Here is a 24,644-nt window from a genome sequence, read left to right on the forward strand (position 1 = left end):
TTTTGAAGGGTACTCAAAATGTTTTTTGAGTATGCACGTGCTCGCTGAGCGCGCATTCTAAGCGTTCTTGTTTCGTAGCTTACTGTCATCGAAGTGACCAGGAAAAATCCCAGCGAAACTGTCTAAGTTTTGTTGTTATAATAAATCTATGACTAATAAATGTGACAAGCTTAGCTTATTGTATGCATGACAACTTTACAATTGGTTTCAACGCCTGCTATCTGAAAAGGGGCACTATTGCCTTATTTTATTATTCTCCAATTACCTGAAGCACCTAAACCGCAAACGCAGTTAATCCTTTTACACTAAGCGACATTTTCCACTCGATTTACTTTAAAAAGGTGGAATTCGTTAATTTTAGGTGTTAGAACTTCCTTAAAACTGCCCTCCCCCACCACATTTTTTGTTTTTTGCTTCTCTAGTGTCATAGTTAAAATTAGCCCCACCATTTTATCGAGTAAGTGGATTATTAATGGTCATTATACCAGAATCCAATTACACAAAGAAAAAATTAGGCCCGCCCACCCACCCCTCCTCTCTTCTGGCGATTATTCCTTCCCAAGTGGGAAAGCTAAGGAATAAGGAAGTATTATTTCTCGACATTCCATGATCCCTAGAGTATGATACAATAGGTTCCCCGTTTCGTGGGTCTGTCTAATTTTGCATAGTATTTAAATGTTATAAAAGCGAATACTTAGAAATCTTGCAAACGATTTAATCTTATCGTAAAAGAAATAATAAAAGGAGAATCACAATATTATGAAGGTAGAGTTTAGCACAGTTATTATGTAATATTCTATCAGTCATTCACTCATATTTAATAAACATGCGTAAATCTAAGGTACTCATTAATTTCTAAGTTCTGCTCTGTCATTTGTTGCATGGCCAGTCCGACTCTGGTGAAGAACGCTTCTGTATAATTAAGAAAGTGTAAGTAAATGGCGATGTTTTGTCAACAAAAAATTGATTAATCGATTTTGGGTGCTTCTGAATAAAAATTTCTTTTCGAAACATGTCTCCCTGGACTCAATCTAATGCAAGCCAGTAAATTAATGAAACCGCGTTATCACCAGTCGTGATTATAGCGGCAATAAATATCAAAACTCCAGTTTCACTTCAGGTTCTGGAGGAAAACGCAGTGGAATCAACAATCACCGTTTCTCCCGGAGGAGAAAACAACAAACAAATCCGCCTCCATTTAAATCGGTCCATGTGATAGTTGACGTCGGATTAAAAGGACAACAAGCACCCACGTGACCTTGCCTCAGAAATTTTGCAAAACCAGCGCGATATCGCCAAGGCTATACTTTGACAACAAACAAAAAACCGTATCGTAGTTGGCGAATTATCAGATGAAAGGCGAGTGTTTTCTCTCGTTTGTAATCGTCTCGTTACAAGGGCAGCAAACAATAAACAAGATAAAAAAGGACGATTGATAAGCGGCGCTCGTGCGAGATTAAAAGTGCCGGGTGATTTTCGAAAAAAAAAAGGGAGACGATGGGGAGCAGTGCGTCTAGCAGGCCGCGGTTTCCAAAAACACGCAAATCTGACATAACAGGCACAGCCGACTCCGCGATTACGCATACTCGAGAAAACGCATGCATGCGTAGCCTTGCGTGGGGATACCGCGCCAGAATGCACTTATTCAAATCTGAAGCGGCCTTAACGCGATTAGAGAAAGCTGGCGAGGAAAAGCGCAGAAGGAAATGTAGGGCAGGCGCCGACCGGGCCTTCTAGGGCGCCTAGGCCTTACCTGCTCACCCTCGGACCTCCAGCTGGCACAAATCAACATGAAACAGGCACAACGCACACGCCGAGAAACGAGAACAGGGCGACCGTGGAAAACGGACTGTGCGATTAGAAGAGACAGGCTCACTATTTTGTTGTGGATCAAATTCGTTTCTCTCCTCTCATCTCTTCGCTCTCTCTTTCAACTTTTCACCATTCTCTCTCTCTTGTGGCCGCTTCGGCGGCGATCCGAACGGGCCTGCACGCAACGTTTGCGCCAAGCTCGCCCTTCTCCCTCCGAGACCGCGAAAGCTTGCGCCGCCATTGGCCGCCGGCCCGGCGTTGCTGCGCACGTGACCACCACGCAACGCTCTGACGTCACACCCGCTTCGCCCGGTCCCTCACGCCAGCACCGCCGGCGGCCCGAGCGCTTGGGCCTGGCCGGCCGCTTTCAGTCGGATGAAGCCATTACAACCTGAAACAGTGTTTGATGTCGTCTCTGTAACAAAGTCAAACAAGTGAAGAAACCCAATTGTGATATAGTGATAAGTGTGCCAAAACAGGTATTTACAACGGCGAACAGCGTTTCAAGCTTTTTTGAACGGGGAAAATCGCGATTTTCCGACTTTGAGCGCGCTCGAAAAACGGGGCAGGGAAGCTTTGTCCGACACCACGCAAGCTTTTTGTTGTTATTTACGTTCCGCGAAAGCTCAAAGCTTGGGGAACGCTGGGAAATGGCGTCGCGGCGGCTTTTTGCGGCGTTCGGGCGAGATTTTCGAAGGGAAAGAATTTTTTAACGGATTTTTCTGAAATTGTCGCCATTTTTCCAGCTTGCTTCGGAAAAGCGGCCATTGTTGGACCAGCCAACGCTTCGCTTTCCCTTCCCCCACCACTGATGACGTGTGCTTCCGTTAAGCTTCGTGACGCGTCCTCGTTCTCAAAGTTCGAATTTTCAAAGATTTTCACCAATTTCGAAATTTTCACCGGTCAAGAAAAACCGAGAGACGTACACGCGGTGGCGATAAATACGCATCTCGCGTAAAACATTTTCCAAGTTTGATTTTTTTTCGCGAAAAATTCTACCATTTTGTTAGTGCGTACTGCCGATATTACAGGTCGCTAACCTTTCGGTAATTAGGAAACGCGAATTGTTTGTAAACTCGTGTTATGCGAACTCGTGTACTTACTCAAGTTTTCCAACAATTTTGACATTGATTTTTTTTTACAGAACGAACAATGGAAGATGACCAACAGTTTTGTCTAAGGTGGAACAATCATCAATCCACACTCGTGGCAGTCTTCGACACACTGTTGGAAAACGGAACCTTAGTAGATTGCACATTGGCAGCAGAGGGCAAATGTTTAAACGCCCACAAAGTTGTACTCTCAGCATGTAGTCCATTTTTCGAGGTTTGTATACTTTTCTATATTTTCCACCATGTATACATGATCGTGCCGCATTATATAATTTTGAAAGTCGTATTTGCTAATCTTTACTTGAGCATTTTCTGGAGATGTTATGAAATGCAAAAATACGTAATTTTCGTGATGACTATAAGTTGATTTTTTTTTTTTATAAAATACAGTCATGATCTATTTTTTTGTATGAAACATTTGGCTCATTAAAATCTTTCAAACCTGTTTGAGCACGTTTTTGTTGAAGTTGTTCGTGTTCGTTTCTGATTAGTTGTTTTTTTGCAGTCGTTGCTGTCGCGGCATTACGACAAGCACCCTATCCTTATATTGAAGGATGTAAAGTTCCAAGAACTGAAGGCGATGATGGACTACATGTACAGAGGTGAAGTGAACATATCGCAGGACCAATTGGGCGCGCTGCTTAAAGCGGCCGAGTCACTCCAGATCAAAGGCTTATCTGACAACAGAAAGGGGGGAGAGACTGACAGAAAGCCGGCGGCGCCCCCGCCGGCGCCCTCCAAAAGCCCACAACCGACTTCCCTACCAAAAGTACAAGGCCTAACAATAGAACAGCGAAACAGAGACGACAGCAGGGAAGGGTCGCAGTCGCCGGGACCCCGAAAGAAAAAAAGGATACGGCGTAAAAGCGAAGAGTTAGATAATCACCATGACGCTTCAAACTCATCTGAATCTCATAGTAATCAAACACCCGCCCAAAACATTCCCACGATGTTACCTGCCTCGAAAATAATCGCCGACGTGCCTGAACCCGTAGAAACCAAATCTGAAATACTGACGAGGCATAAACAGTCCGACGATGTCCCCCAAGTTCCTATAATAAAAGAAAAAATAGAAACACATACAGAACTGATGCTTGAACCAAAGTCTGAGTATGTCGAAGAGATGAATGAGGACAGTATTGAGGATTTGACGTTGGACGACGACGATATTAGCAATATGGAATCGATGGACGACGGAGCTGGGCCTAGTCACGGCAATGCGGGTGAAGGATCGAGTCAAGGTAATTAGAATTTGCGAAAAAAGGGCAGGGACGTCGCCAGAGCTTCGCGCCGAATTTATCGTCGGTAGTTTTTGTCGTAAACGAGGCGGCGACGTGCCTGCCGGGATTTCCTCTTGCGAAGATATTGTTTGGTGGAAATGACGGAGTTGGTTGTTTTAGATAAGCGCCGGCGCGACTCCAAACCACCAGACAATATCTGTCCTGACTTAACTTGGGCAGAATTCGAGATTGAACCTTTAGCCAACAAGCTGGAAGGGAGCATTCGCAAGTACTCGAGGCACTCGGTGCACAAGGCGCTCGATGCCATCCTAAACCGCGGCGAGACGGTCACGCAAGCTTCGATCGATTTCGGAATTAAGCGCACGAGCTTGCAACACTATCTCAAAAAGCTTAACATCAAAATTAAGTCTTCTTTCCATTAATCAAGCCATTTTTTCATTTTGTACATTTTTTAAGTTCGATTATGCTCAAGTGATGTAATATGAGTAAAGAGTTTCGTTTCATTTTATTTCACGGCTTTTTTTTCGGGTTAATTGCAGGTTTCGGTGGTTGGCATATGGGTAACCAAAGTCAAGATGAAGTATTTTTGGCCGCTCAAGAGGCCGTTGGGGCTCATCGTGATTCACAAGGTAAGATTTACGATTCGATTATTACGACTTTTCCACGGATTCGTACGAACATGGGCCGAGTGTTTTTGTCGAGGTTTCATTGAACGTGCGCATGTTGCTGCGAAGAAGTGGGGAAGTTTAAATGCTCGCAATTGCTATAGCAAAATTAACACCCTGAGTTTCAGTCTCTGAAGTTTTGAGTTTTTTAGTGGTACTTAGTGATTCGTTGCTTTCCTATCCCATAGCTTTTGTTTATATGTAGTGCTAGTAGTTTATTTTTATTTAATATCAATCCTTCTCCCTCTGCAAGAAGACACTTTTGACAAATTTTCGCGTTTCAACTCGTTTTTGTCACGCTACGAATTTATATTTTTCGTCGTCGACGTTCAATTTTTTTTTTTAAACGTCCGCAAGACTCGCCGCTGGATCTTCGGTTGTAACTCCAAGGTAAGAGAAGGGAGAAGGGTTCCAAATCAAAATGTTTCCACTATAATTCACGTAGACACTTGCATCCGAATTCGGTAAACATTTTGGTTTTCAATCGGAGACTGTTACGTCTCGGTGTCTTTATTTAACATTAAACACTCCTGCTTGTTTTTTGTTTTTATTTTCTTTCACCAGACGATTTTGCTATTCAATTGCGAGTATAATTTGTTGGGTTTTGTGATATCTGGCACTAGATATACACGGCTGTTTTAAGTTTCAATTGTAAATATAGAGTTGTGTATTACTGGTGTCGGTAGTTATTATATTGTTGGCCTTCTATCTCATGTATCTTTCTCAAACTATCGGTCTAACATTTATACTGTATTTATCATGTGCATGCTTCCATTTACTTTGTATAAACACTGTGACGGACTAAATTTAGTGCCGTCGCGTAAGCGCCGGGCATTGGTAGTTTTTCAAAAACTAAAAAATGCCAACGTGACACAAGTTCGACTTGGGTTGGTCGCATTTTGTGGCTTAGCTAAGTCGAAATTGTGGGTGTTTTTAAGCGCTTTGTGAGTGCGCGATTTAAGTTGGATAAGGTTTCTATCCAACGGTTTTCGAGTGGTGCAGGTGTCTTTTTAGCAATTTATTTTATAGGTATTTTTTGCTTATAAAATTTGCTTTTGATTTTCATTTGAAACGTGGCGCGGTTTTGAGCAGATTTTTCTGTCGGTTGTAGGTTTGTAGTTGTACGGAATTTCGTGCAACGAGGTAAAAATTTGGTTTTCTAATGGTAAGAGCTTCACATGTTTGTGTGCAGCAAAGGGTAAGATTTTTTTGGACTTTTTTTTTTTTGTTTGTGCGGTTTCGACGAGTAACAATTTTGTTATTTTCGTCAGATTAATGCGCGATTAATTGTAACGAATATTGGTAAGTATGTTGCGAGGGTGTGTGTATCAGAGAGAGAGAGAGAGAGAGATGTTTGTCGATTTTTCCCTTTTAGTGAATTTTTATTTACAGGAAATTGATATCAGTTACACATTATTTTTGTTGTAACTGATTTGGCACAGGTAAATTGGTAGGTTTTTCGTGTTTCGTTGTGTATTTCAAGATTATTTCTCTTGAAGTACTTTTTCAACTGTTTTTTTTTTTTTTTTTTCTTTCAGCAGTGTGTGCGTTTAGTTTTAATCAGTATGTCATTAATTTATGGCAAACTGGTCGCTCGGTCGCATTACTTCTGTTTTGTACAATGTAGTTGCATTTTTGCGACGAGGTATTTGTTCTAATGCTTTTTTCCAGCGAACGAAGAAACTTGAATTTTACCGTTGGTATCAACGAAACGAAGATCTTCCGATTTGGTGGGTATCATTTTATTTCGTTTGTTTTAGTTTGTTGCGTTTGTAGTGTGTGGAAAGTTTGTATGGAATAGAGGGCCAACGCTTGTTGTGTGCTTTTTATTTTCAAGTGTCTGAGTTCCTTTTTTCGTAGTTTCGTGAGCGGGCTTCTTGTTCCGTAGCTTCGTTTACAAGTTGCGTAACAAGTTGTATTGGATGCTTGAAAATTCAATGCCACGTGGTGTTGTCTCCTTACATAGTCTGTGTGAACGAATGAATGATTTGTTACAGCCATTAGTTCGCCTTTCACGTGCCAACGCTGTGGTCGCTTGTACTCTGTTCAATACACTCTTGAACGCCATCTGAGATACGAGTGTGGTGTAGCTAAGCAGTTCTATTGTGGAGTTTGTTTGAGAAGATTCTCCCGTAGGGATATACTCAGGAGCCACGAAAAAAAATTTAAGCATGGCGTGGCCTAACAATAAGCTGACAAAAAAAATAAGCTAGTCATAAAATGTAGATAAATGCAATAAAAAAGTACAATTAAGAGACTGACAATAGTTTGCGGGTTCGAAAAGGTTGGTGAGATGTGGTGTCTGCAGCATTTCATTTCTCCAATCGTTTCGAATTCGCCGGAGAAGGGTGATGGGGCTTTTAACAAAATTATCGCTATCAATGTTACTACCTCTTCGTCTGGGACGTAGGAAGCTCTGCCGTTACTTTTGGAGTGGTTTGTCCTTCGTGCGGCCGAAGATACAAGTACCGATCTGGACTGCTTCGTCATCTCCCGGACTGCTGTTGAACCCTATTTCCTTCCCTTGCTCATAAATAATGCAGTACTGCTTTCCCTTTCCATTAGCTAGCTTGACGACTTGGATCTGGACGCTTCAATCTTACCAAAGTAAGTTTTTTGTTTTAATTTCGGTACAGTCAATTTCATGCATGCATTTGAAAAAATCATTGGAGTTCGATCAAGTGTAAAAAAAAAACAACCATTCGTTGAAGACAAGACAGAAAACTAACAAGTTTTTCTGTTGTTTCAGTACTAACCGTGGATAGTCCCGAGGTCCCGGTCCATCCAGTACTCCGATACATGCAATATTTTCATCCATACCTTTGTAGTTAGTTTTGAATAAACGGTTTGAAAAGAGCGTCTTGGTTTACTTTCGTAAACGTAGCACCCTCACCCTATTTGATTTTGGGCCAACGTATCGAAATTTAGGCGTCGTCAGTGTGAATAGAAAACGCTAGTACAGCAGTGTTTATTTCCAGGAAGGAGGTGGTATCTGCAGCAAATAGATCCCGAAACTGCAGGTGGGTTCCCGTGCGAAAACTGCGGTAAAGTCTACAAGCACCGAGGCAACATGCGCAGACATATGGTATATGAGTGTGGAAAGCAGGCACGATTCCAGTGCTCTTTTTGTAGTCGAAAATTCCACCAACAGTCTAATCTAAAGAGACATTTTGAAAATAAACACTGCATGCCAAAGTTCAGCAAAAGCATTACCATATACAGAACTAGGGTTGTTAAGTAAAAGAAAAGACGCGAGTACGTGTGCCAAGTTAGGGTTAAGTCTTCTCGAGTCAGTGTACGAGTAATTTAAGTCAAATTCATTAGAGTATACGCTTAGGTTTATTTTTTCAAAATTGGTTGTTGGAAGGTAGATCTGGGGAGCTGCGACAATCGTCCAGACGACGCGGGGTTAAATCGACAAGTGGAAGCGTCGTCTGGAAGGGTTGTTCAGTTATTGGCACGATTGGGGAGGTTTTTACGAGTCGTTTGAACAAGTAGCATTTACCAAAGTTACCGAAGATACTTTACTGCCATTTTTACATTTGGATCTCGAATCTAGTCAGAAGTAATTTTGTGCTATATTTCAAGTATTTAATCTTTATTTATTTATTACTATACTAGAAACTGTGCCATATTTTTATTTTGTAACGTAAGAGTTTGCAAGGACTGTAAATAACTTCGTATTAAGTTTCAAATTCGATAGAATTAAGTCCATGTATTACCAAAAATAAATCATTAATCGTAAGCAACATCTATTTTATTTGAAAGGTAAGGAGGTTCTTGCGGTGATGGGAGCTGCAGTGGCCGTATGGTGGAAGATGAAAATTTATATAGCAGAAACGTTTCAAATGTTTTATAGTTACAAACCGAGATTAAACGTACTAGTTTCTGAAACATTTAAAACGTTTCTGCTTGCATTAGTTTACAGAGAATGAGTAGCGTTCGTCTGAAAACGTAGTTGTAAATGGAAGCGTAGCACTTTTATTTTCACAAAATTAACCTTTTTTTCTTGTTTTTTTGTTATTTTTGCCTAATCAGTCAAAAGGGTTAACTTTGATAGCTTTGTTCATGTAACATTAAGACAGTAATTTCATATTTTTTTCATTTCGTATTTATTGGAAGTTTTTAGTCGTTTGGACCAACGTTGACGCTTTTTGAAAATGTATATGTATCCGTTGGTCCTTCATAAATGCGCAAATTTGCGACAAAAATGTAACCCGACATTCTTGTCTCTATAAGTACACAATTCTGTGGTAAAAAAGTTCGCTAGTTTATCGACGGATAAGTTTTTCTGTATTGAAATCGTTAAAACTTGTTGAGAGAACAAATTTGATTTCTGACCACAGAGTGCAAAACTGAGTCACTTCTAGCACGAACGACAGTTTTCGTAAGACGCAGATTTTTATTTTAAGAACCTCAGGAGTAGTTTGTTCTTAATTTAGTAACTGAAAGTTAAAAAAGTGACTCTTGGATCTGGTATTCACTCCGACTAGAGCACTAAGTACTAACGTAAATATTACGGGATTTGTTGACATTTCTAAGTAAAGAACGCTCACACAGTTTTTAAAGGCGTTCATTGTAACGATCGTCGTAAAATTTAAGAAATCATGTTGTTTTAGTCCTTTGGTGCTTTAGTCGGACCCACCAAATCGCTTGAAAGGCTTCAAACATGTATTTCCGTTAAAAAGTCAAAGGAACTTAAAAAAAAAAAAAACAAAAGCGCTTGTGTTAAGTCAGCTTAAACTAATTCCAAGGCGTAGTCGATGATCTGTCTCCCTCTCGTTGCTCTTCTGTCTCAGTTTCCTATTCCAAAGCAAAACAGAGCGAACAAATGTGGAACGAGTACGATCTATTCATTAACCCGAGGTGAGTATCCCTCAATTACCCTGGGAAAATAACGTAATCTCAGTTGTGTATCTTGAGAGACGGTAACTCCCCTCAGACTTAAGTTCTCCTCTAACACCCGTTTCTTTTATAGAAGAGGAAAACGCCGAGAAGTATATACGCTATTTGCTGAGCGTCTGTGAGAGCGGCGTCAACGAAAAGCCCCACCAGTGTAGCCGATGCTTGAAACGTTACAAACACAAACATATCCTGCGCCGCCACGTCCAATTCGAATGTGGTGTAGAACCCAAATTTGCATGCTCTATTTGTGGCCACAAGTTCAAAAGAAAATACGATTTAACCTTGCACTTAAAGCTAAAACACAAGATGGTCTAATTTTGTATTTCCCTTTTCGTTCCAAATAAAGTACGCAGTAATTTTTCTTTCTTTCTTTCGAGTAAGTCCGGCATTCAGCGACCACTCAACCAACAGCTCTGTCTTGTTGCAGTGACGACGCAAACGGGGCACACTTGTCCAGGCTGCGGAAAAACCTATAAGCACAACTCTAGCCTAAAAAGCCACCAGAAATTCGAATGTGGGAAAGCAAGAATGTTCACATGCCATTTATGTAGCTCGTCGTTCTGGCGAAAGCAGTCTTTGCAAAAGCACATAATGTTTAATAGATGTTCAAAATTAAAAACTTATCCATGAAATCGTGCTTTTTACTTCTCTGAAAACGCAGCGGGAGTATATTTTAATTGGAGTTTTCTATTTCAGTGAATTGGTTTGCGTTAATGCATCAAAGGTTTACTTGCGATAGATGTGGTCGATCGTACAAACACAAAAGTAACCTGTCCAATCATAAAAGGGAAGAGTGCGGAAAGCCACCCTCGTATTTTTGCCCTATTTGCAGTAAAGGGTTCAAGAAGAAGCAACACATGCAGAGACACTTGACCGTTCATAGCAATAGTAGTTTACCGCCGTCGCTCGTTCCGAACAGTCCTTTAGGGTTAGACCAAAAAGTCTTTGGATACCCGTTGCCGCAAGTGGTCATGGGAGGCGAAAATCAGATGAGTAGAGAGATCAAAGAGTCGCTAGAGGCAACGTTCAAACTGTTTAACCCTCCTCCTGCGCCTCCCGCGCCGCCTGGAAACTCTAGTTTATAAGTCGATATTAAGATCTCAGTCCTGCCCGATCAAGTACATTGTATATAGTAAAGGACAACAACAAGTGTTTCTGTCGGTCCGAAGGTTTCACCACTAGTTTTGAGGTCGATCGATACCGTTTATTGATTTTCTGTGGGACCTTCGAGCCTACAATTCCGTTGCAATGTTAGTACTGTTAGTGATATGCGACGAGAAACTGTTACGACAGTCGCGCTTGAACACCCTCTGTAACTTAAGTGCAATTTGACTTTGCGTGGTGAGCGGAACTTGTTTTTTGCGTGTTCCACCTCCCGGATTCCAGGTTCCGCCCGCTTCGCAAGCGTGTTCTTTGTATTTTACGCAAGAATCAAACTAATACACGAATACGACTACCTCCGAGTGGCCATTATTTTCCCTTCCCGTAGTTGAGTGTTAGCTTGTTTTGATTAATTTGATTTAGCTTGTTTTTATTTTAGGTTGCCCTTTTTGTTGTTTTGAAGCTTAGTAGAGAGATCCTGCCCGAGTTAGTTCAGTGTTGCTCCCTCTCGCTCAACCCCTTGATACATTAATATGTTTTGTGTTACAGGAATCATATTTTACGCGTCTAATTTTGACGACTACAGAAATTTGAAAGTGTACAACCACGGTGTTAGGTACGGTTGTGCAAGATGCAGAAAGACGTACTTGCAAAAGAAGACGCTCGGACGCCATTTGCGCTTTGACTGCGGTCAGAGTCCGTCGTTTACGTGTCAGCTGTGCTCGAAAAAGTTCAAGCATGGCTATATTCTGTTAAAGCACATGCGACTAACTCACGAGATCTTCATCCAGAAACTGCGAAAGAGGCAAAAGCCGATCAAGTAAAACGTATTCTAGTCAGATATAGGGTCATTCCAGTCGTAGCTAAGTGCCATGTGCCTCGATTTTGCCATTTGAGTACCTCCTCGAATAACGCATGCGGGTTGGATTTTATCTGGTACTCCTATTCTGCGAAGAGTGGTTTGGGCAAAATTGAGTACCTCAACAAGTACAAGCGAATCTCTCTCCGACGATATTAATATTGTTCTAGTCTAGGCTCCAAATTGTGTGGCTGTAAACCAAAAGTTTGTAGGAACGAACCGAATTTTTTTCATCTTGAAATTTTGCCAGTTAAACCATGTATATAGGTGTAAGTGTAAGAAGTAGGATATCAGATAAAAAGACATCCATTTGTGTAGCTACTTAAAATCTAGTCATATACAATTTTGTCTTTGTTAGTTTTTACCGAGTGCCATTTAGTTTTTAGTATTTATTTAATTTATTATACCAGTGATATTACCAGTTGTAGTTACCGTTACAGTACTACCAAAGTCACAAGCAACGACTATAAGATCCTCTTTTTCAGTATTTTTACTGACCTTTTTTTTTTTAAGGCCATCGCCTGTACTCTACGCTACCAGTATTTTGTTTTAGTTACTTAAGAATTGTCTTAAAACCTGATTTTTTCGTAGTTTTAGCTATTTAAAATTGTAATGTTGTAACCGTCAAATGTAATAAATTCGCATAAGCAACTCGTGTTTTTGTTCGCTTGGTTGTTCGATGTCCCGAACCATTTGTAGCCCGAGGGTAACACTACTTGTATTGTTTTAGAACTACATTATTGTCACTGCGGACGTTATTACCGGCAAATCTACACCCTAAAACGTCACCAAAGATACGAGTGTGGGAAATTTCCAGAGTTTCAGTGTGACTTGTGCCTGTCGAGGTTCAAGCACAACTTCGACCTAGTCCGCCATGTCCGAACTAAACACAATAAACTCAGACTTACGATTTAGTCTCTTGTTTCATTCCCAGACGTCTCGATATTGACTAGACCATGCTTGCAGGTGCTTCAAATTACTTTAGACTGACCCCGAAGGACGAATTTCGCAACTTCGACTTATCTCTAGACAGTAAAAAGTTTTTTCCTTGCCCCAATTGTCCTAAAGTGTACCAAGGAAAATACACCCTGTCTAGACACCTGAGGGTGGAATGCGGCAAAGTTCCGACGAACAAGTGCCAGTTTTGTGGCCAGTTGTTCACCTACAAGCATAGATTACTCAGCCACTTGAGGTCGATACACGCGAACTTCAAACCGTACATGTACTTTTCTAGTCGCAAATAAACGAGTTAGAAGAAACGAATTTTATTTCCATAGTAGTACCCGTAGACGTCAACTGAACCCGTTGTGACTTGAGCGATGTTTTAGGTAAAGTCAAGTGGGGCAGAAACTTGAAACACCCTCCTTGCCAGTATACTAAGTTTAAGTGTCCTCGATGTTGTAAAATTTACCACCACAAAAAAACCCTGAGTCGACATTTGCGCCAAGAGTGTGGCCTCGAGCCCGTGCTACAGTGCCCACACTGTCCATACAGAGCGCGCAGAGCCTACGTTTTGGCCTCCCACGTCAAGAACCACGTTTTCGTCTATCAGACCGTCATAAACTAGCTTAGTCGTTTTCTGTGCCATGTATAACTAGTACTAGTCTCTGTGCCATACCTTGTAAGCGTTACGATTAAAGTCATCACATCCAGACGGACTTTTACTTTCACTTCTTCCATCAGTGTCTCGTAGTGTAGACTCTCAAAGCAACCATCTTCAACTGGCTTCACTTTCAGGGTTAATCGAGGATACTACTCCCCTCTTGTCAAATTCTCTAGATCTTCAGGAAACCCTAGTCGAGGAGATCCCGTCGTGGACCATTCAGGTGATCTATCCCGAAGAACGAAACGCTGACATTATCACAGACACTGACACGTTAATCGCGATCGAAGAGCCCATCGTCGAAGAACCGGTACCGCTGGAGCCCGCCGGCGAAGTCAAAGAGAAACCCAAGAAAACCGGCCGCGATAATCTACCCTACGCGGATTGTCTGACCCCGAAAGGGTACGCCTGTCCCAACTGCCAAAAAATCTACAACGCCCGGAAGAACTTGGCCCGGCACATCAACTCGGAGTGCGGCAAGGAACCGCAGTACTCGTGCCCGTACTGCGACTATCGCAACTACCGACGCAACGAGATCAAAAAGCACGCCAAAAACAGGCATCACCTGTCGATTACTTAAGTCGCTTGTTAGAGTGGCGATAGGGTAGGATGTGTCAGTATAAGCTTGTTATTGTTGTAATATACGTTGACAATCTCTACTGCTTCCAAAAAGTGTAGACTAGCTAGAACGAGTACCGTTAGATAGTATTGTCAGACTGCCATTCCATTTCGATTTGTTTCGCATTTGTGGATAGAAACAACTACCTCCCTCTATTTTTGTAGAGAGCGTATTTTGTAATGTGTGTGAAATAAAGGAGTCGATGTCAAGAGTGTTTTTGTTGCTTCGGGGCTTGGGTGCGATGCTGCGAACAGGCGATAACGGAACGTTTTGTTGCAGGGGTTTTTTTCAAAGTCACTTGTCCACAATGTGGCAAACATTACTGTGCTAATAGCTCGCTCAGGAGACACTTAAAGTACGAGTGCCACAAAGACCCGAGGTACCGTTGTCCGTGGTGCTCTAAGCGGACGCACCTCAAAAGCAACATGTTGCAACACATACGGTTAGTCCACCACTTGGACACTAACGAGTTAGACACGAAGATGCTCGAAGAGACAGGAAAAAGCGACGATACCAAATAACGCTGTGTCTTGTGTGCTTTAAAAAATAAATTTTTACTCGATTTACTTGAGTTTGTTTGTTGCCTTTAGTCGTAAGGTGCGCAACGTAAGTATCCCGCCGAGGTCTTTAGCCTCTCCGTAATAATACTGTTTTCTTCTTGTAGAGGCCCGGCACGTGTGTTCGAGGTGTGGACGCAAATACACCCGAAAGACCAACTTGTTCCGACACATAAAGGTGGAGTGTGGGAAGCGGCCCCTCTTTAAATGCCCGTTTTGCGCCGCCGAGTTCAAATACAAGCACGTTTTGCAAAGACACATTCTGTCGTCCCGACACAATTCTCAATAAAGACGTACAAAGCCCACGATTTTTGATTTAGCGGTTGACCCTAGCCACGTCCGAACCGACCCGCGCTCATTCTTCTGTTTTTCAGTTTATGCTTGTACCCTGTGCGGCAAGGAGTACAAACATCAGGCCTCGTTGTACAACCACCGCAAGTACACCTGCAACAAAGACCCCAAGTTCTTCTGCAACGCGTGCTCCTTCTCCACCAAGTACTCGCACGTGCTCAGGAAGCACCTCGTGCTGAAGCACAGCGTTGTCGCGAACGGCCCGGACATGGTCCACTACACCCATGTACTTAAACAATAAATAGTTGCTGGTCGTAGCTTGTTTTATTTTGTAACAGTTGAGTACGCTAACCTGTAGGGAGTACTGCTAGGTTAGGTGGTGTCGTACCGGTTCTAACACGTCTTGTTTACAGGCTTGCCGATGAAAATTGAGTTGAAAGAGGAGGATCAGGCCGTAAGTTTACTAAACCCGTGGTTTATGTGGTCGGAGGACGATAAAAAGCCGAAAAGGAAGTCGACTCCGTCCAGTAATCGTATTCGCGGCAACTTCGCTTGCGAGCAGTGCGGCCGCAGCTACATTCGCAAGGACTCGCTGCAGCGGCACCTGACGTACGAGTGCGGCAAAGAGCCGCAGTTTCAGTGCCCCTTTTGCCCGCAGAAGTGCAAGCGGAAAGCGCACAGGATCAGGCACATAACGCGGGCGCACAAAGACAAAATCGGAATTCTGGAGGAGAACAATCCCGACCTAAAGCTCATACGCAGCGAGCAGGCATTGAAGTAACGAAGGCGGGCGACGCGCCGTCGTCACTTCTTCGCCCTGCGTAGTTTATAACTTATTTTGTTTCTTTGAGTTTGTGTTTAACCTTTAAGTTAGGACGCGCCGAGTGGTGCCTTGCTTGTTTAGGGCGGCGTTTAGCATAATCCTCGTTAATACGGTGTATACAGTTATTTCGCTTAAGTTAAGTATTAATCGTAGTTTTGTTTATTTGATTTTGTACGAGACCGACCGGACAGAAGATATTACTTACACCATGTCAGCTAGTCTAATATTTTTACATCACCCCCAATAATAGTATTATATTTTTTGTAAAGGCCTTGTATATGGTGGCGGTATGAGCTTTTGAAATATAAGGTTACACGTTACGTTGTTTGTTTTCACGTCTTCCTTGTTCTTCTTCTTCTTTTTTTTTTTTTTGTAAATAACTCCTCCTCGCGCGCTCTGTGTGTTTTGTGCTAACATTTGTTTCTTTTCCAGCCCAAGACTTGCGTGTTTCTCGCCCGTGGGAGCGCTGGCCCTCTCATCTTGCCTTGCCTATGATGCTGATGCGCGAAAGCATGAAAAAGTCGATGATTCAGTCTGTGACGAATCGATCGTCGCTCGATCTCAGCACGTCTTCTCCTAAGTCTCGGAATCGGACTAGTTTAGATGGTACCGGGTTCGATTGCTCAGTTTGCGGTAGAATTTATAAGTTGAAAAGTTCGTTGCGGAACCACCAGAAGTGGGAGTGCGGCAAGGAGCCCCAATTCAAGTGCCCCTATTGCGTTTACAAGGCCAAGCAGAAGATGCACATGGCCAGGCACATGGAACGCATGCACAGAGAGATTGATTACTCGTCGGTGAAGACGGAGATCGTCGCTGTGAAGAACGAGAGCGGCGACAACGAATGATAAAGACAGTCATCAAGCCCCAGTTACTACACCATAGACATACGCGCCATGTTTTGTTAACTAAAATACTCCTCAACACGTTCCTAAATCGTACATAGAACAGAACTCTTTCACTATGCTGCCTTAGGCCTTGGACGAGGTCGAACGTTTTGTGATACTTGAAAAATCCGACAATATTCAAGACTGCCCACACATCACTCTTTTTGTTTGTTTTTTTTTTTTTTGGATGTTTTTAACCGTTCCTAGCAATTTTGGTTTTGATGATATCGGCGATTTTATACTACTATACATTAGTATTTTGTAACTTTTTGTGAAAAAGAATATTTATATGTGATAAAAATGATAAAATATGCTCTTTATGATGATATTTTTATGTGAATAGTTTACCTAAATGAAGTGCCTCACATAGTTAATGTTCCTTGAAGCGTATCTCTAGATATAAGTTACCTTTTATCCTTTTTACACAGTTTTGTGAAATATTTTTATATATTACGATCAAGTTGTTGTTTACTACGTATTGCTTTTAAGGTTATTTGTTTAGTTAGGTGCTTTGCGTTATTTTAGCCAGGTGCATTAGGAGAGTGACGACCCGTCCGGACAAACTTGTAAAGATCAATCCTAGTCCGGTCGGGCGCCATCTCCGCTTGTCGATCCTTAGGTCCTATCAAATTCGCTTTTTACTTTAAGGCAGCTTGTATTATAAAAATGATATAATTTTGAAAAAAACATATTTTGTATATTTTGATTAAAAACATGCTTTATTATCGATAAGGTAGTAGTCTTAAGTAAATTTATTTAATTTTATGCGTATCAAAGGTGACGGGATATATTTTTTCAGAAGAAGTACTATACAACAAAATATGCCCAAGCCGACTATTACTATAATACTCAACAGAAAAATGTGATTTTTTACCATTATTGTAATAGTTTATAGTTCCTTACACTGTCACATATCAATAATTTTGTCCTTAAACCAGAATTGTTAATTTTCCTATCATTTTTTTTTTGCTTTTTTGTTTGTTTTATTTTTACTTATACATTGCTTTTAGGTAGCGGTAGACATTACAATAAAGATTTCAAATAAACTTTTTTTATTTGAGCTGTGACCGTGTTGTCCATTCCAATAAATTTTACAAAAAAAAAAATCGTGTCTGTCTAGTTTTCCTTTGAACATTCGCACTTGTGTTGTCCAATCAATAACTTTTGCTGTTTTAGGCCGTTACTACCAATGCCCCGACTGCCTCAAGCTGTACAACCGCCTTAACAACCTCAACCGACACCGCAAATACGAATGCAAGAAACAAAGAACTTTTTACTGCCCGTACTGCACGTACGCCGGCTTCCGAAACACCCATGTCAAAGCTCACATCGAAAAGAAACACGGAAATAAAACCAACCTTCTCTTCTATTTCGTTTTACTTTCTTTCCACTTGCTTTAACCGCACTGTTTTAGGTCGTTAGAACCGAACCGTCACACTCTTGTCGATCTCTTACTGACTGCTTGTTTTTCTTCTAGATTACAAAAGCGACTATCAGTGCGACTATTGTGGCAAGACTTACCAGCACCGCTCCAACTTGTTCCGACATGTCAGATATTACTGTCGGAAAGAAAAGTCTTTCGTGTGTCCATACTGTTCGTACGCCGGCTTCCAAAAAGCCCATTTGCTGTCTCACATGTCCCGGAGGCACCGAACCGAACTGTTTTTGACGAATTCGCAGAAATAAACACGTTGAGTGCAAACCTGTCTCTCATTTGCGCCCCCTCTGTCCGCAGTCAGCCTGGATTCTGAAGTAGTCACTTTTCAGGTTCGAAATTGTCACCTCCCGCGAAACCGTACATCAAGATTTTGGCGGTGGAGGATCTGAAAAACGACACGATAGTGGCGAATATTAAAAAGGAACTCAGTCCGCATATCTTGTTCGGGAAGAAAGAGTGTGCTAAGACGAAGAAGTCGCACGGCGAAGAGGTAGACGTCAAGTTGGAAAAGCCGGAAACGGTGGACGAGGTACCGAAAGAGAGGAAACGGGGACCGAAAGCGGAAAAGCTGTCGATCGAACGAATGAAGCGCTTCTTGTCGATGACTAAAGACTCCATTGGTGATTCGCAGAAGAAGCCGCTGGCTTGCGAGAGAGACATTTCGTTGATTAAGGTCCCCGTGGATACGATTCGGTGCCAGAACTGCGGCGTGCTCTACGAACGGGTCAAACGTAGAGAACACCTATCGCAATGCAAGAAGTTACCCCGGAAAGTGAGGTACGGCTGCACCTCGTGCTCTTTCGTCGACACGAACATCCAAGAAGTACAAAACCACATAAAATTAAATCATAGACGTTAGATCTGTACCGTGTTTGAATAAAGTTCCCTTTTTTCGTAATTTGTGGTAGATAGATGGTGTAGCCCAGTATAGTTTTAGTTGCTGCATGAAGTTACGTTGGGACCAGTCGCTTTTTGATTTTTTTTTATCGTTGCGTTGTTTGTGCTTTCAGATGATTATTATTCAGATCAGGAAAATAAGCAGGGTAAAAAACCGAAAAAATCGTTGCCGTGGGAGAACCTGGATAGTTACGCCTTGAGCGAGCTTTTTATGTGCACCAAATGCACCAAAACGTACCGCCTGAAACATTCCCTGACGCGCCATATTCGTTTCGAGTGTGGAAAAGACCCCACGTACGCCTGTGGGTTCTGTCCGAGGCGGTTCAAGCACAAATACGACTTGAACGTGCACGAGAAAACCAAACACTTGAACCTCGACGTGAAAAAAAAGAAAAGCGAAAGTACCGCTGTTAAAACCTCACCAAAGGAGTAGACTGACGACACGACGTCGTACAACTTTTGAGACTGATTTTAAGTTACTATAGAGCCAGTATTACGTTTATAATTGTAGTTTTTTGTTTAAGAATGTCTTTTTAGTTCCGTAATAAAGATCTCACTTACCCCAGACCGTGTTCTTTCCCCCAGCCGTTCTCAAGTTAGCTCTGTTTTCCTTCTAGGTTGCTTCTTCTGTCCGCAGTGCGACAAGTCGTACCGTCGCACCGACTCGCTCCGCCGCCATTTGCGAAACGAGTGCAATAACAGAGGCCGCTTCAAGTGCCCGATGTGCGAGCGCAATTTCAATCACCGCTTTAACATGAGAAATCATCTCAGAAAGCAGCATTCAGTAACGGTACTACTTGTTTAGTCTTGATGTTGTGGCTGATTGGCGCACTCTAGTCAGGAAATGCAGTACTCGTCATTTTAGGTTTTGCCGGAGAGAAATTCGCGTGTCCGAGGTGTCGGAAACTGTACAAGTACAAACGCAATCTGAACGTCCACATGAAGAACGAGTGCGGACAAGAGCCCAAGTTCAAGTGTCCGCACTGCCACCACCGCTCGCACCGCAGGTTCAACCTGAATCTGCACATCAGGCATAAGCATAAGGGATGCTAACTGTACGTGTACAATAAAATGTTTGTTGAGAGTTGTAGTGTGTTTTTTCTACCTTGGGTACCACCCGACGAAAAATGGAAGTTGGGTCCAAAGAGAAATTGAAGTTTGTTTTTCAGGTGGGGTGGTTTGCCCGAAAAGCGGCAGACATTTCGCGAACCACTACGACTATTGGAAGCACTTACCCCAGAACGTCGGGAAGAGATTTGTGTGCGATTTGTGCTCGAGGAGGTTTCGGCATTTCAGTTATATTCGCAACCACTATCTATTCAAACATGGAAAAGAACTTGTTTTGTAGTCAAGATTTTTTTATTTTAGACGGCATAGGGACACTAAAGGTGTGCGTCGTCACTACTTAACGGAACGAATACAAAACTGATTGTATAAGCGACTGGAAATAAATTTTGACTAAAGTTGTGGGTGTTTCATTTCGTAGTTAGCTATTCGTTTGGCGCAGTCGTGGGTAAAACTGTTTCTTTTTAGGAGGACCGTTTGCTCCCGTCGTCTGTACCCGCTGCAACAAAATCTATAAAAACTTGCGTACGTTGAAAATGCACAGACTCCAGGATTGTGGCAAGGGCAAGGAATTTAAGTGCCTGCAGTGTCCCCGGACCTTTCGCAGAAACTTCCATTTGAAGGACCACATCATGCGAATGCACACAGACTGGTGTACCAAGCTGCAGTTGCACCATCAATAAAGTCACGTTGACCTTGCGCGAGTTCGGTACCACCCGTTTCGGACTAACCCAGCATACTTGCGCTTGTTGTACATATTAAAACTTATCCAACCGACTCTTTTGCTTCTTTTCCCGCCGGCGGCATGCCACTTTTTGTGATTGATCTTTGCTTATTTTAGGCGTGCAGTGCCCCCAGTGCGGCAAAACCTACAAAAACCAAAACTGCCTCAAAGCCCACATCTACCAAGACTGTGGCAAGGCCAAACGGTTTCAGTGCAGTTACTGTTCTTTGCAGTTCAAGCGGCGCCAGCAGCTCAAAACGCACACTTTAGTCCACTTCCGCCGGAAAGACTTCCACCTTTGAATACTTTGTACGTTTGCGAATAAAAGTTTGTTTTGCAGCGTTGTCATTTCTCTGCCGTACCCCGCGCTCCGTGCGTTCTCACGTAGTGACTTTGTTGCTTGTTTTAGATGTGTCTCTCGGTCCTTTGCCTTGCCCGCAATGTAGCAAATGGTACAAAAACCAGCATTGCCTGACTTCGCACATGTCGCAAGACTGCGGAAAGGTTGCAAAGTACCAATGTGCATTCTGTTTCAGTAAATTCAAAAGGAAATACAATCTCAAAACACACATAATCTCTGTACACAAATCCTGACTGTAATAAATAATTCCTCGAAATGTTGTTTGCTCTGAATCTTATCCTTGGTTCTATTATAGGTGGCGCTTCTTGTCCGCAGTGTCAAAACCCACAGACATTGGTACGACGCACCAACGAGTGGGGAACAGAGTATAAGTGTTTCGTTTGTGCCGGTAATTGCTTGCTTGTGCATGCTTCCTCGAGTAAAGTCTCTATTTTCCATGTGCTTGTATTGTAGGTGGCGCGCGCTGCCCCCGCTGTAAGAAATGGTACAAAAACGCTCAGAGTTTGGCAGCTCACCGCTCACAAGATTGCGGCAAGGGTGCTCAGTATCAGTGTTCTGTGTGTTCGGGCAAATTCACACGGAAGTATAGTCTTAAGATGCATCTGTTTTCTGTGCACAAAATTGAATAAATCTTTAACCCGTTCTGGCTTTTACTTTCGTGCTAGATTCACCAAAATCAAGACTAGATGTTGTTTTATGATTCTATTGTAGGTGGAGCCTTTTGTCCGTTGTGTAACAAGTGGTACAAGAACAACGCGACCTTGTCGGTCCACCGGTCGCAGGACTGCGGCAAGGGCCACCGCTTTCTCTGCACCCAGTGCCCGGCCAAGTATAAGAGGAAACACGACTGGAAGGAACATATGCTTAATAAACACTGTTAGTGACCGAACTTGTTTTTATTTCGAAAGTCGTGCGTCTGGACGCGACCGTTTTTGCGTCGCGCCCAGACACTAATACCCTATCGGTGAGTACTACTGTGTGTCCCGGTGTGTCTATTCTCGTAATACCGTGTCGCCTGTCATCCAAAATTTATATTATTTGTGTAGTTTCTATCCAGTCCACTTGTAGGTCGCGTGTTCTGTTTTGGCTGTAACAAATGGTACAAGAACAAAGCCACCTTGAAGACCCACCGCTCCCAGGACTGTGGCAAAGGTCGGCGATTTGAATGCCTAGAATGTTCAGCCTCGTACAGACGCAAACAGCATTTAAAAAACCATGTCCTCAATAAACATTAGCTACTAATCCGTCTTTCCTTTAACACCCCCGACTTCGTACTTCTTCCGCTACCGCATGGTTTCGTTGTAGGTTCGGGTGTGTATTGCACCGGCTGCAACAAGTGGTACAAGAATCAAACCAGTTTAGCGACACACCGATCTCTGGATTGCGGTAAAGGCTACACCTACCAGTGTGCTCAGTGCTCGTCTAAATATAAACGAAAATACGACTTGAAAATGCACATTCTCAATAAACATTCGGCGTAGTGGTTTCATTCTACTTCGTTTCATTGTAGGTCGCGCATTTTGCGATAAGTGTAACAGATGGTACAAGAACTACACGACGTTGGCGACGCACCGATCGCTGGACTGCGGTAAAGGATACCGCTTTCACTGCAGCAAGTGCTCGGCGAAGTATACGCGCAAGCACAACCTGAAGGAACACATGATGCATAACCACCCAGATACGAGCGTGTAGTGTTGTGTTAATAAAGGGTCACCATCACCTTTTCTGTTTTTATTTTGTCTTCTTACAAGTGATTGTGTCGACGAGTGATTTTCTTTTGAATTTTCTTTTCCTTCCGTTCACGTTCCTTCCCCCTGTGGCCGGTCCCACTGTATTTGTTTGTGTTGTAGGTGAATACCAAGCAGAATCGCCGGTTCTGTGTCCCCAGTGTAACAAATTTTACAAAAACATGGGCAGTCTCAGATGCCACCAGGCTCTGGACTGCGGCAAGGGACGCAACTTTGAGTGCAAGATGTGCTACCTGAAGTTCAAGCGCAAGCAGCACCTCAAAGACCACATGTTAAACCGACACTCTATCGTTAACAATAAATACTTTCCACTTTAAGGGCGCTTTTATTTTTGACCGAACCGGGAGCCCCAGTCGATTCTATATCACGTTGTGTTGTAGGTCCGATCAGCGCGTGCTCTGTTTGTCAGAAACAGTACACGAATATCAGGTCTCTGAAAGAGCACTGTCGACAGGACTGCGGAAAACTGGCGCGGTACTGGTGCGAGGCGTGCAACCGCCGTTACAAACGCAAACACGACTTGAAGGTGCACCTGAAAAGCGCGAAACATAGGGTCGAGTACGCAGTCGAGGCGTGGCGTAGGCTAATTTTGCTTTTTGCAGATGGTGACAGAGTCGCTCGCCCAGGGTTTACTAAAGTTCGAAGCAACACCAGGATTGCGTTAGTTTTAAGCGCGTTGAAGATGCACATGACCAGTTCGAAACACGTCACACTGTTAAAATTTGAAATGATTTTTATATTAAATATACTTATTTACGTTGTAAATAAATATTTTATCGAAGGTTTTGTTGAAGTTGCGACTTGCCACTGAACGTGTGTGTTTTTAGGGAGCGGCAAAATCACGTGCCCTGATTGTAATAAGACGTACAAAAACGTGAGGACGTTGAGCACGCACCGATGGCAGGATTGCGGAAAGCCGTCCCAGTACCAATGCCACATATGCCACATTAAATATAAGCGAAAGTACGACCTGAAGACCCACATCGCCTTCAAGCACAACATCGGCGCTGCTGTAAAATTGACGAAATAAACGTTGTTTGAATTGTGGGAGTTTTTTTTCGTTGCGTAGTTTGCTTGTTTGCGTCACTACGTGGTATTCTATTACTGGTTGTTTGTTTTGTAGATCAAAAAATGTTCTGTCCTAACTGCCACAAACTGTACAAAAACATCACCACACTAGCCGCTCACATCCGGCAGGATTGTAAGAAGGGTCTCGATTTCAAGTGCCACTTGTGTCCGTACAAGACGCGCAGAAAACACAACCTCAAACTACACATTCGGAATAGACATGCCACGGTGCCTTTCTAGTGTTATAATAATAGAAAGAATAAAGTTTAGTTGATTGACTGGAGTGTCAAGTCACCCTTTCCACAATCGTTTTGTTGTTGTTTTGTGGTACGTGCTCTTTTCGCCTCACTTCAGGCTTGTCATTTCAGGGTGGGCGTCTTCGGGAGCCAGAAAAGTCTACCGGTGTATCGACTCTGGTTGCTCCTACGTCACAAAAGTACGTTCCAACTGGTACAGACACGCCAGGAAGAGGCACTTTATCTTTAACGATGTTCACTTGAAGCGCAACATAAACAGATGTGTAACAATAAACTATTCGAGTTTCTAACGGCTTGTTTTTGTCACCCTCGCGTCAGACGCCACCCCTCGGTACTAAAATCTCGTGTTGTAGGTGACTGCAGCATCAAGTGTCCCAAGTGCTCCAAGACCTACAAGAATTTAACCACGTTGAAGGTGCACTTGCATCAAGACTGCGGCAAACACGTCGCGTTCAAATGCACCGCTTGCCCCATGGTGTTCAAGCGGAAATATAACCTCAAACGCCACCACTTTTTTATACACAACCACAATCAATAAAGTTTTCTGGAAGTTGTTTTGTGTTGTAACGCTTGGCTTGCAGTCTTGAGTGACCCCGCTCCTGCTCTGTCTAGTG

At 42.8% G+C, this 24,644-nt stretch overlaps 2 protein-coding genes and 1 long non-coding RNA gene across 55 annotated transcripts in view; 2 read left to right on the plus strand and 1 right to left on the minus strand.

Moving 5' to 3' along the window:
- Window positions 1-1,944, minus strand: part of Psq (pipsqueak) — a 79,094-nt gene extending 77,150 nt beyond the window's left edge. For 2 of the 4 annotated variants that reach the window (XM_064059069.1, XM_064059067.1), the window contains exon 1: window positions 1,754-1,944. In XM_064059069.1, coding sequence (XP_063915139.1) covers window positions 1,754-1,792 — 39 coding nt within the window. In that variant the 5' untranslated portion in view covers window positions 1,793-1,944. The remainder of the gene's footprint in view (window positions 1-1,753) is intronic. The other 2 variants (XM_064059068.1, XM_064059066.1) reach the window with 1 other exon arrangement.
- A 219-nt stretch (window positions 1,945-2,163) lies between these two features.
- Lola (longitudinals lacking) overlaps window positions 2,164-24,644 on the plus strand; it is a 63,507-nt gene continuing 41,026 nt past the window's right edge. For 29 of the 50 annotated variants that reach the window (XM_064059092.1, XM_064059120.1, XM_064059116.1 and 26 more), the window contains exons 1-4: window positions 2,166-2,291; window positions 2,957-3,138; window positions 3,430-4,165; window positions 4,705-4,794. In XM_064059092.1, coding sequence (XP_063915162.1) covers window positions 2,965-3,138; window positions 3,430-4,165; window positions 4,705-4,794 — 1,000 coding nt within the window. In that variant the 5' untranslated portion in view covers window positions 2,166-2,291; window positions 2,957-2,964. Of the gene's footprint in view, window positions 2,292-2,956; window positions 3,139-3,429; window positions 4,166-4,704; window positions 4,795-7,808; window positions 8,576-9,808; window positions 10,098-10,162; window positions 10,368-10,431; window positions 11,196-13,432; window positions 14,127-14,581; window positions 14,778-14,848; window positions 15,082-15,178; window positions 15,909-16,020; window positions 17,533-17,648; window positions 17,888-17,949; window positions 18,175-19,424; window positions 19,598-19,672; window positions 19,892-20,340; window positions 20,650-23,532; window positions 23,751-24,141; window positions 24,336-24,383; window positions 24,585-24,644 lie in introns of those variants that run through there. The other 21 variants (XM_064059081.1, XM_064059078.1, XM_064059075.1 and 18 more) reach the window with 17 other exon arrangements.
- LOC135131393 (uncharacterized) lies at window positions 6,486-7,687 on the plus strand. The gene is made up of 2 exons (XR_010280912.1): window positions 6,486-7,437; window positions 7,580-7,687. It is a non-coding gene; the product is annotated as an uncharacterized LOC135131393 (long non-coding RNA).

This window comes from Zophobas morio, unplaced genomic scaffold, assembly GCF_036711695.1.
Source record: "Zophobas morio isolate AGI-343-1 ecotype UQ-CSIRO unplaced genomic scaffold, CSIRO_AGI_Zmor_V1 ptg000020l, whole genome shotgun sequence".
Taxonomy (NCBI): Eukaryota; Metazoa; Arthropoda; class Insecta; order Coleoptera; family Tenebrionidae; genus Zophobas; species Zophobas morio.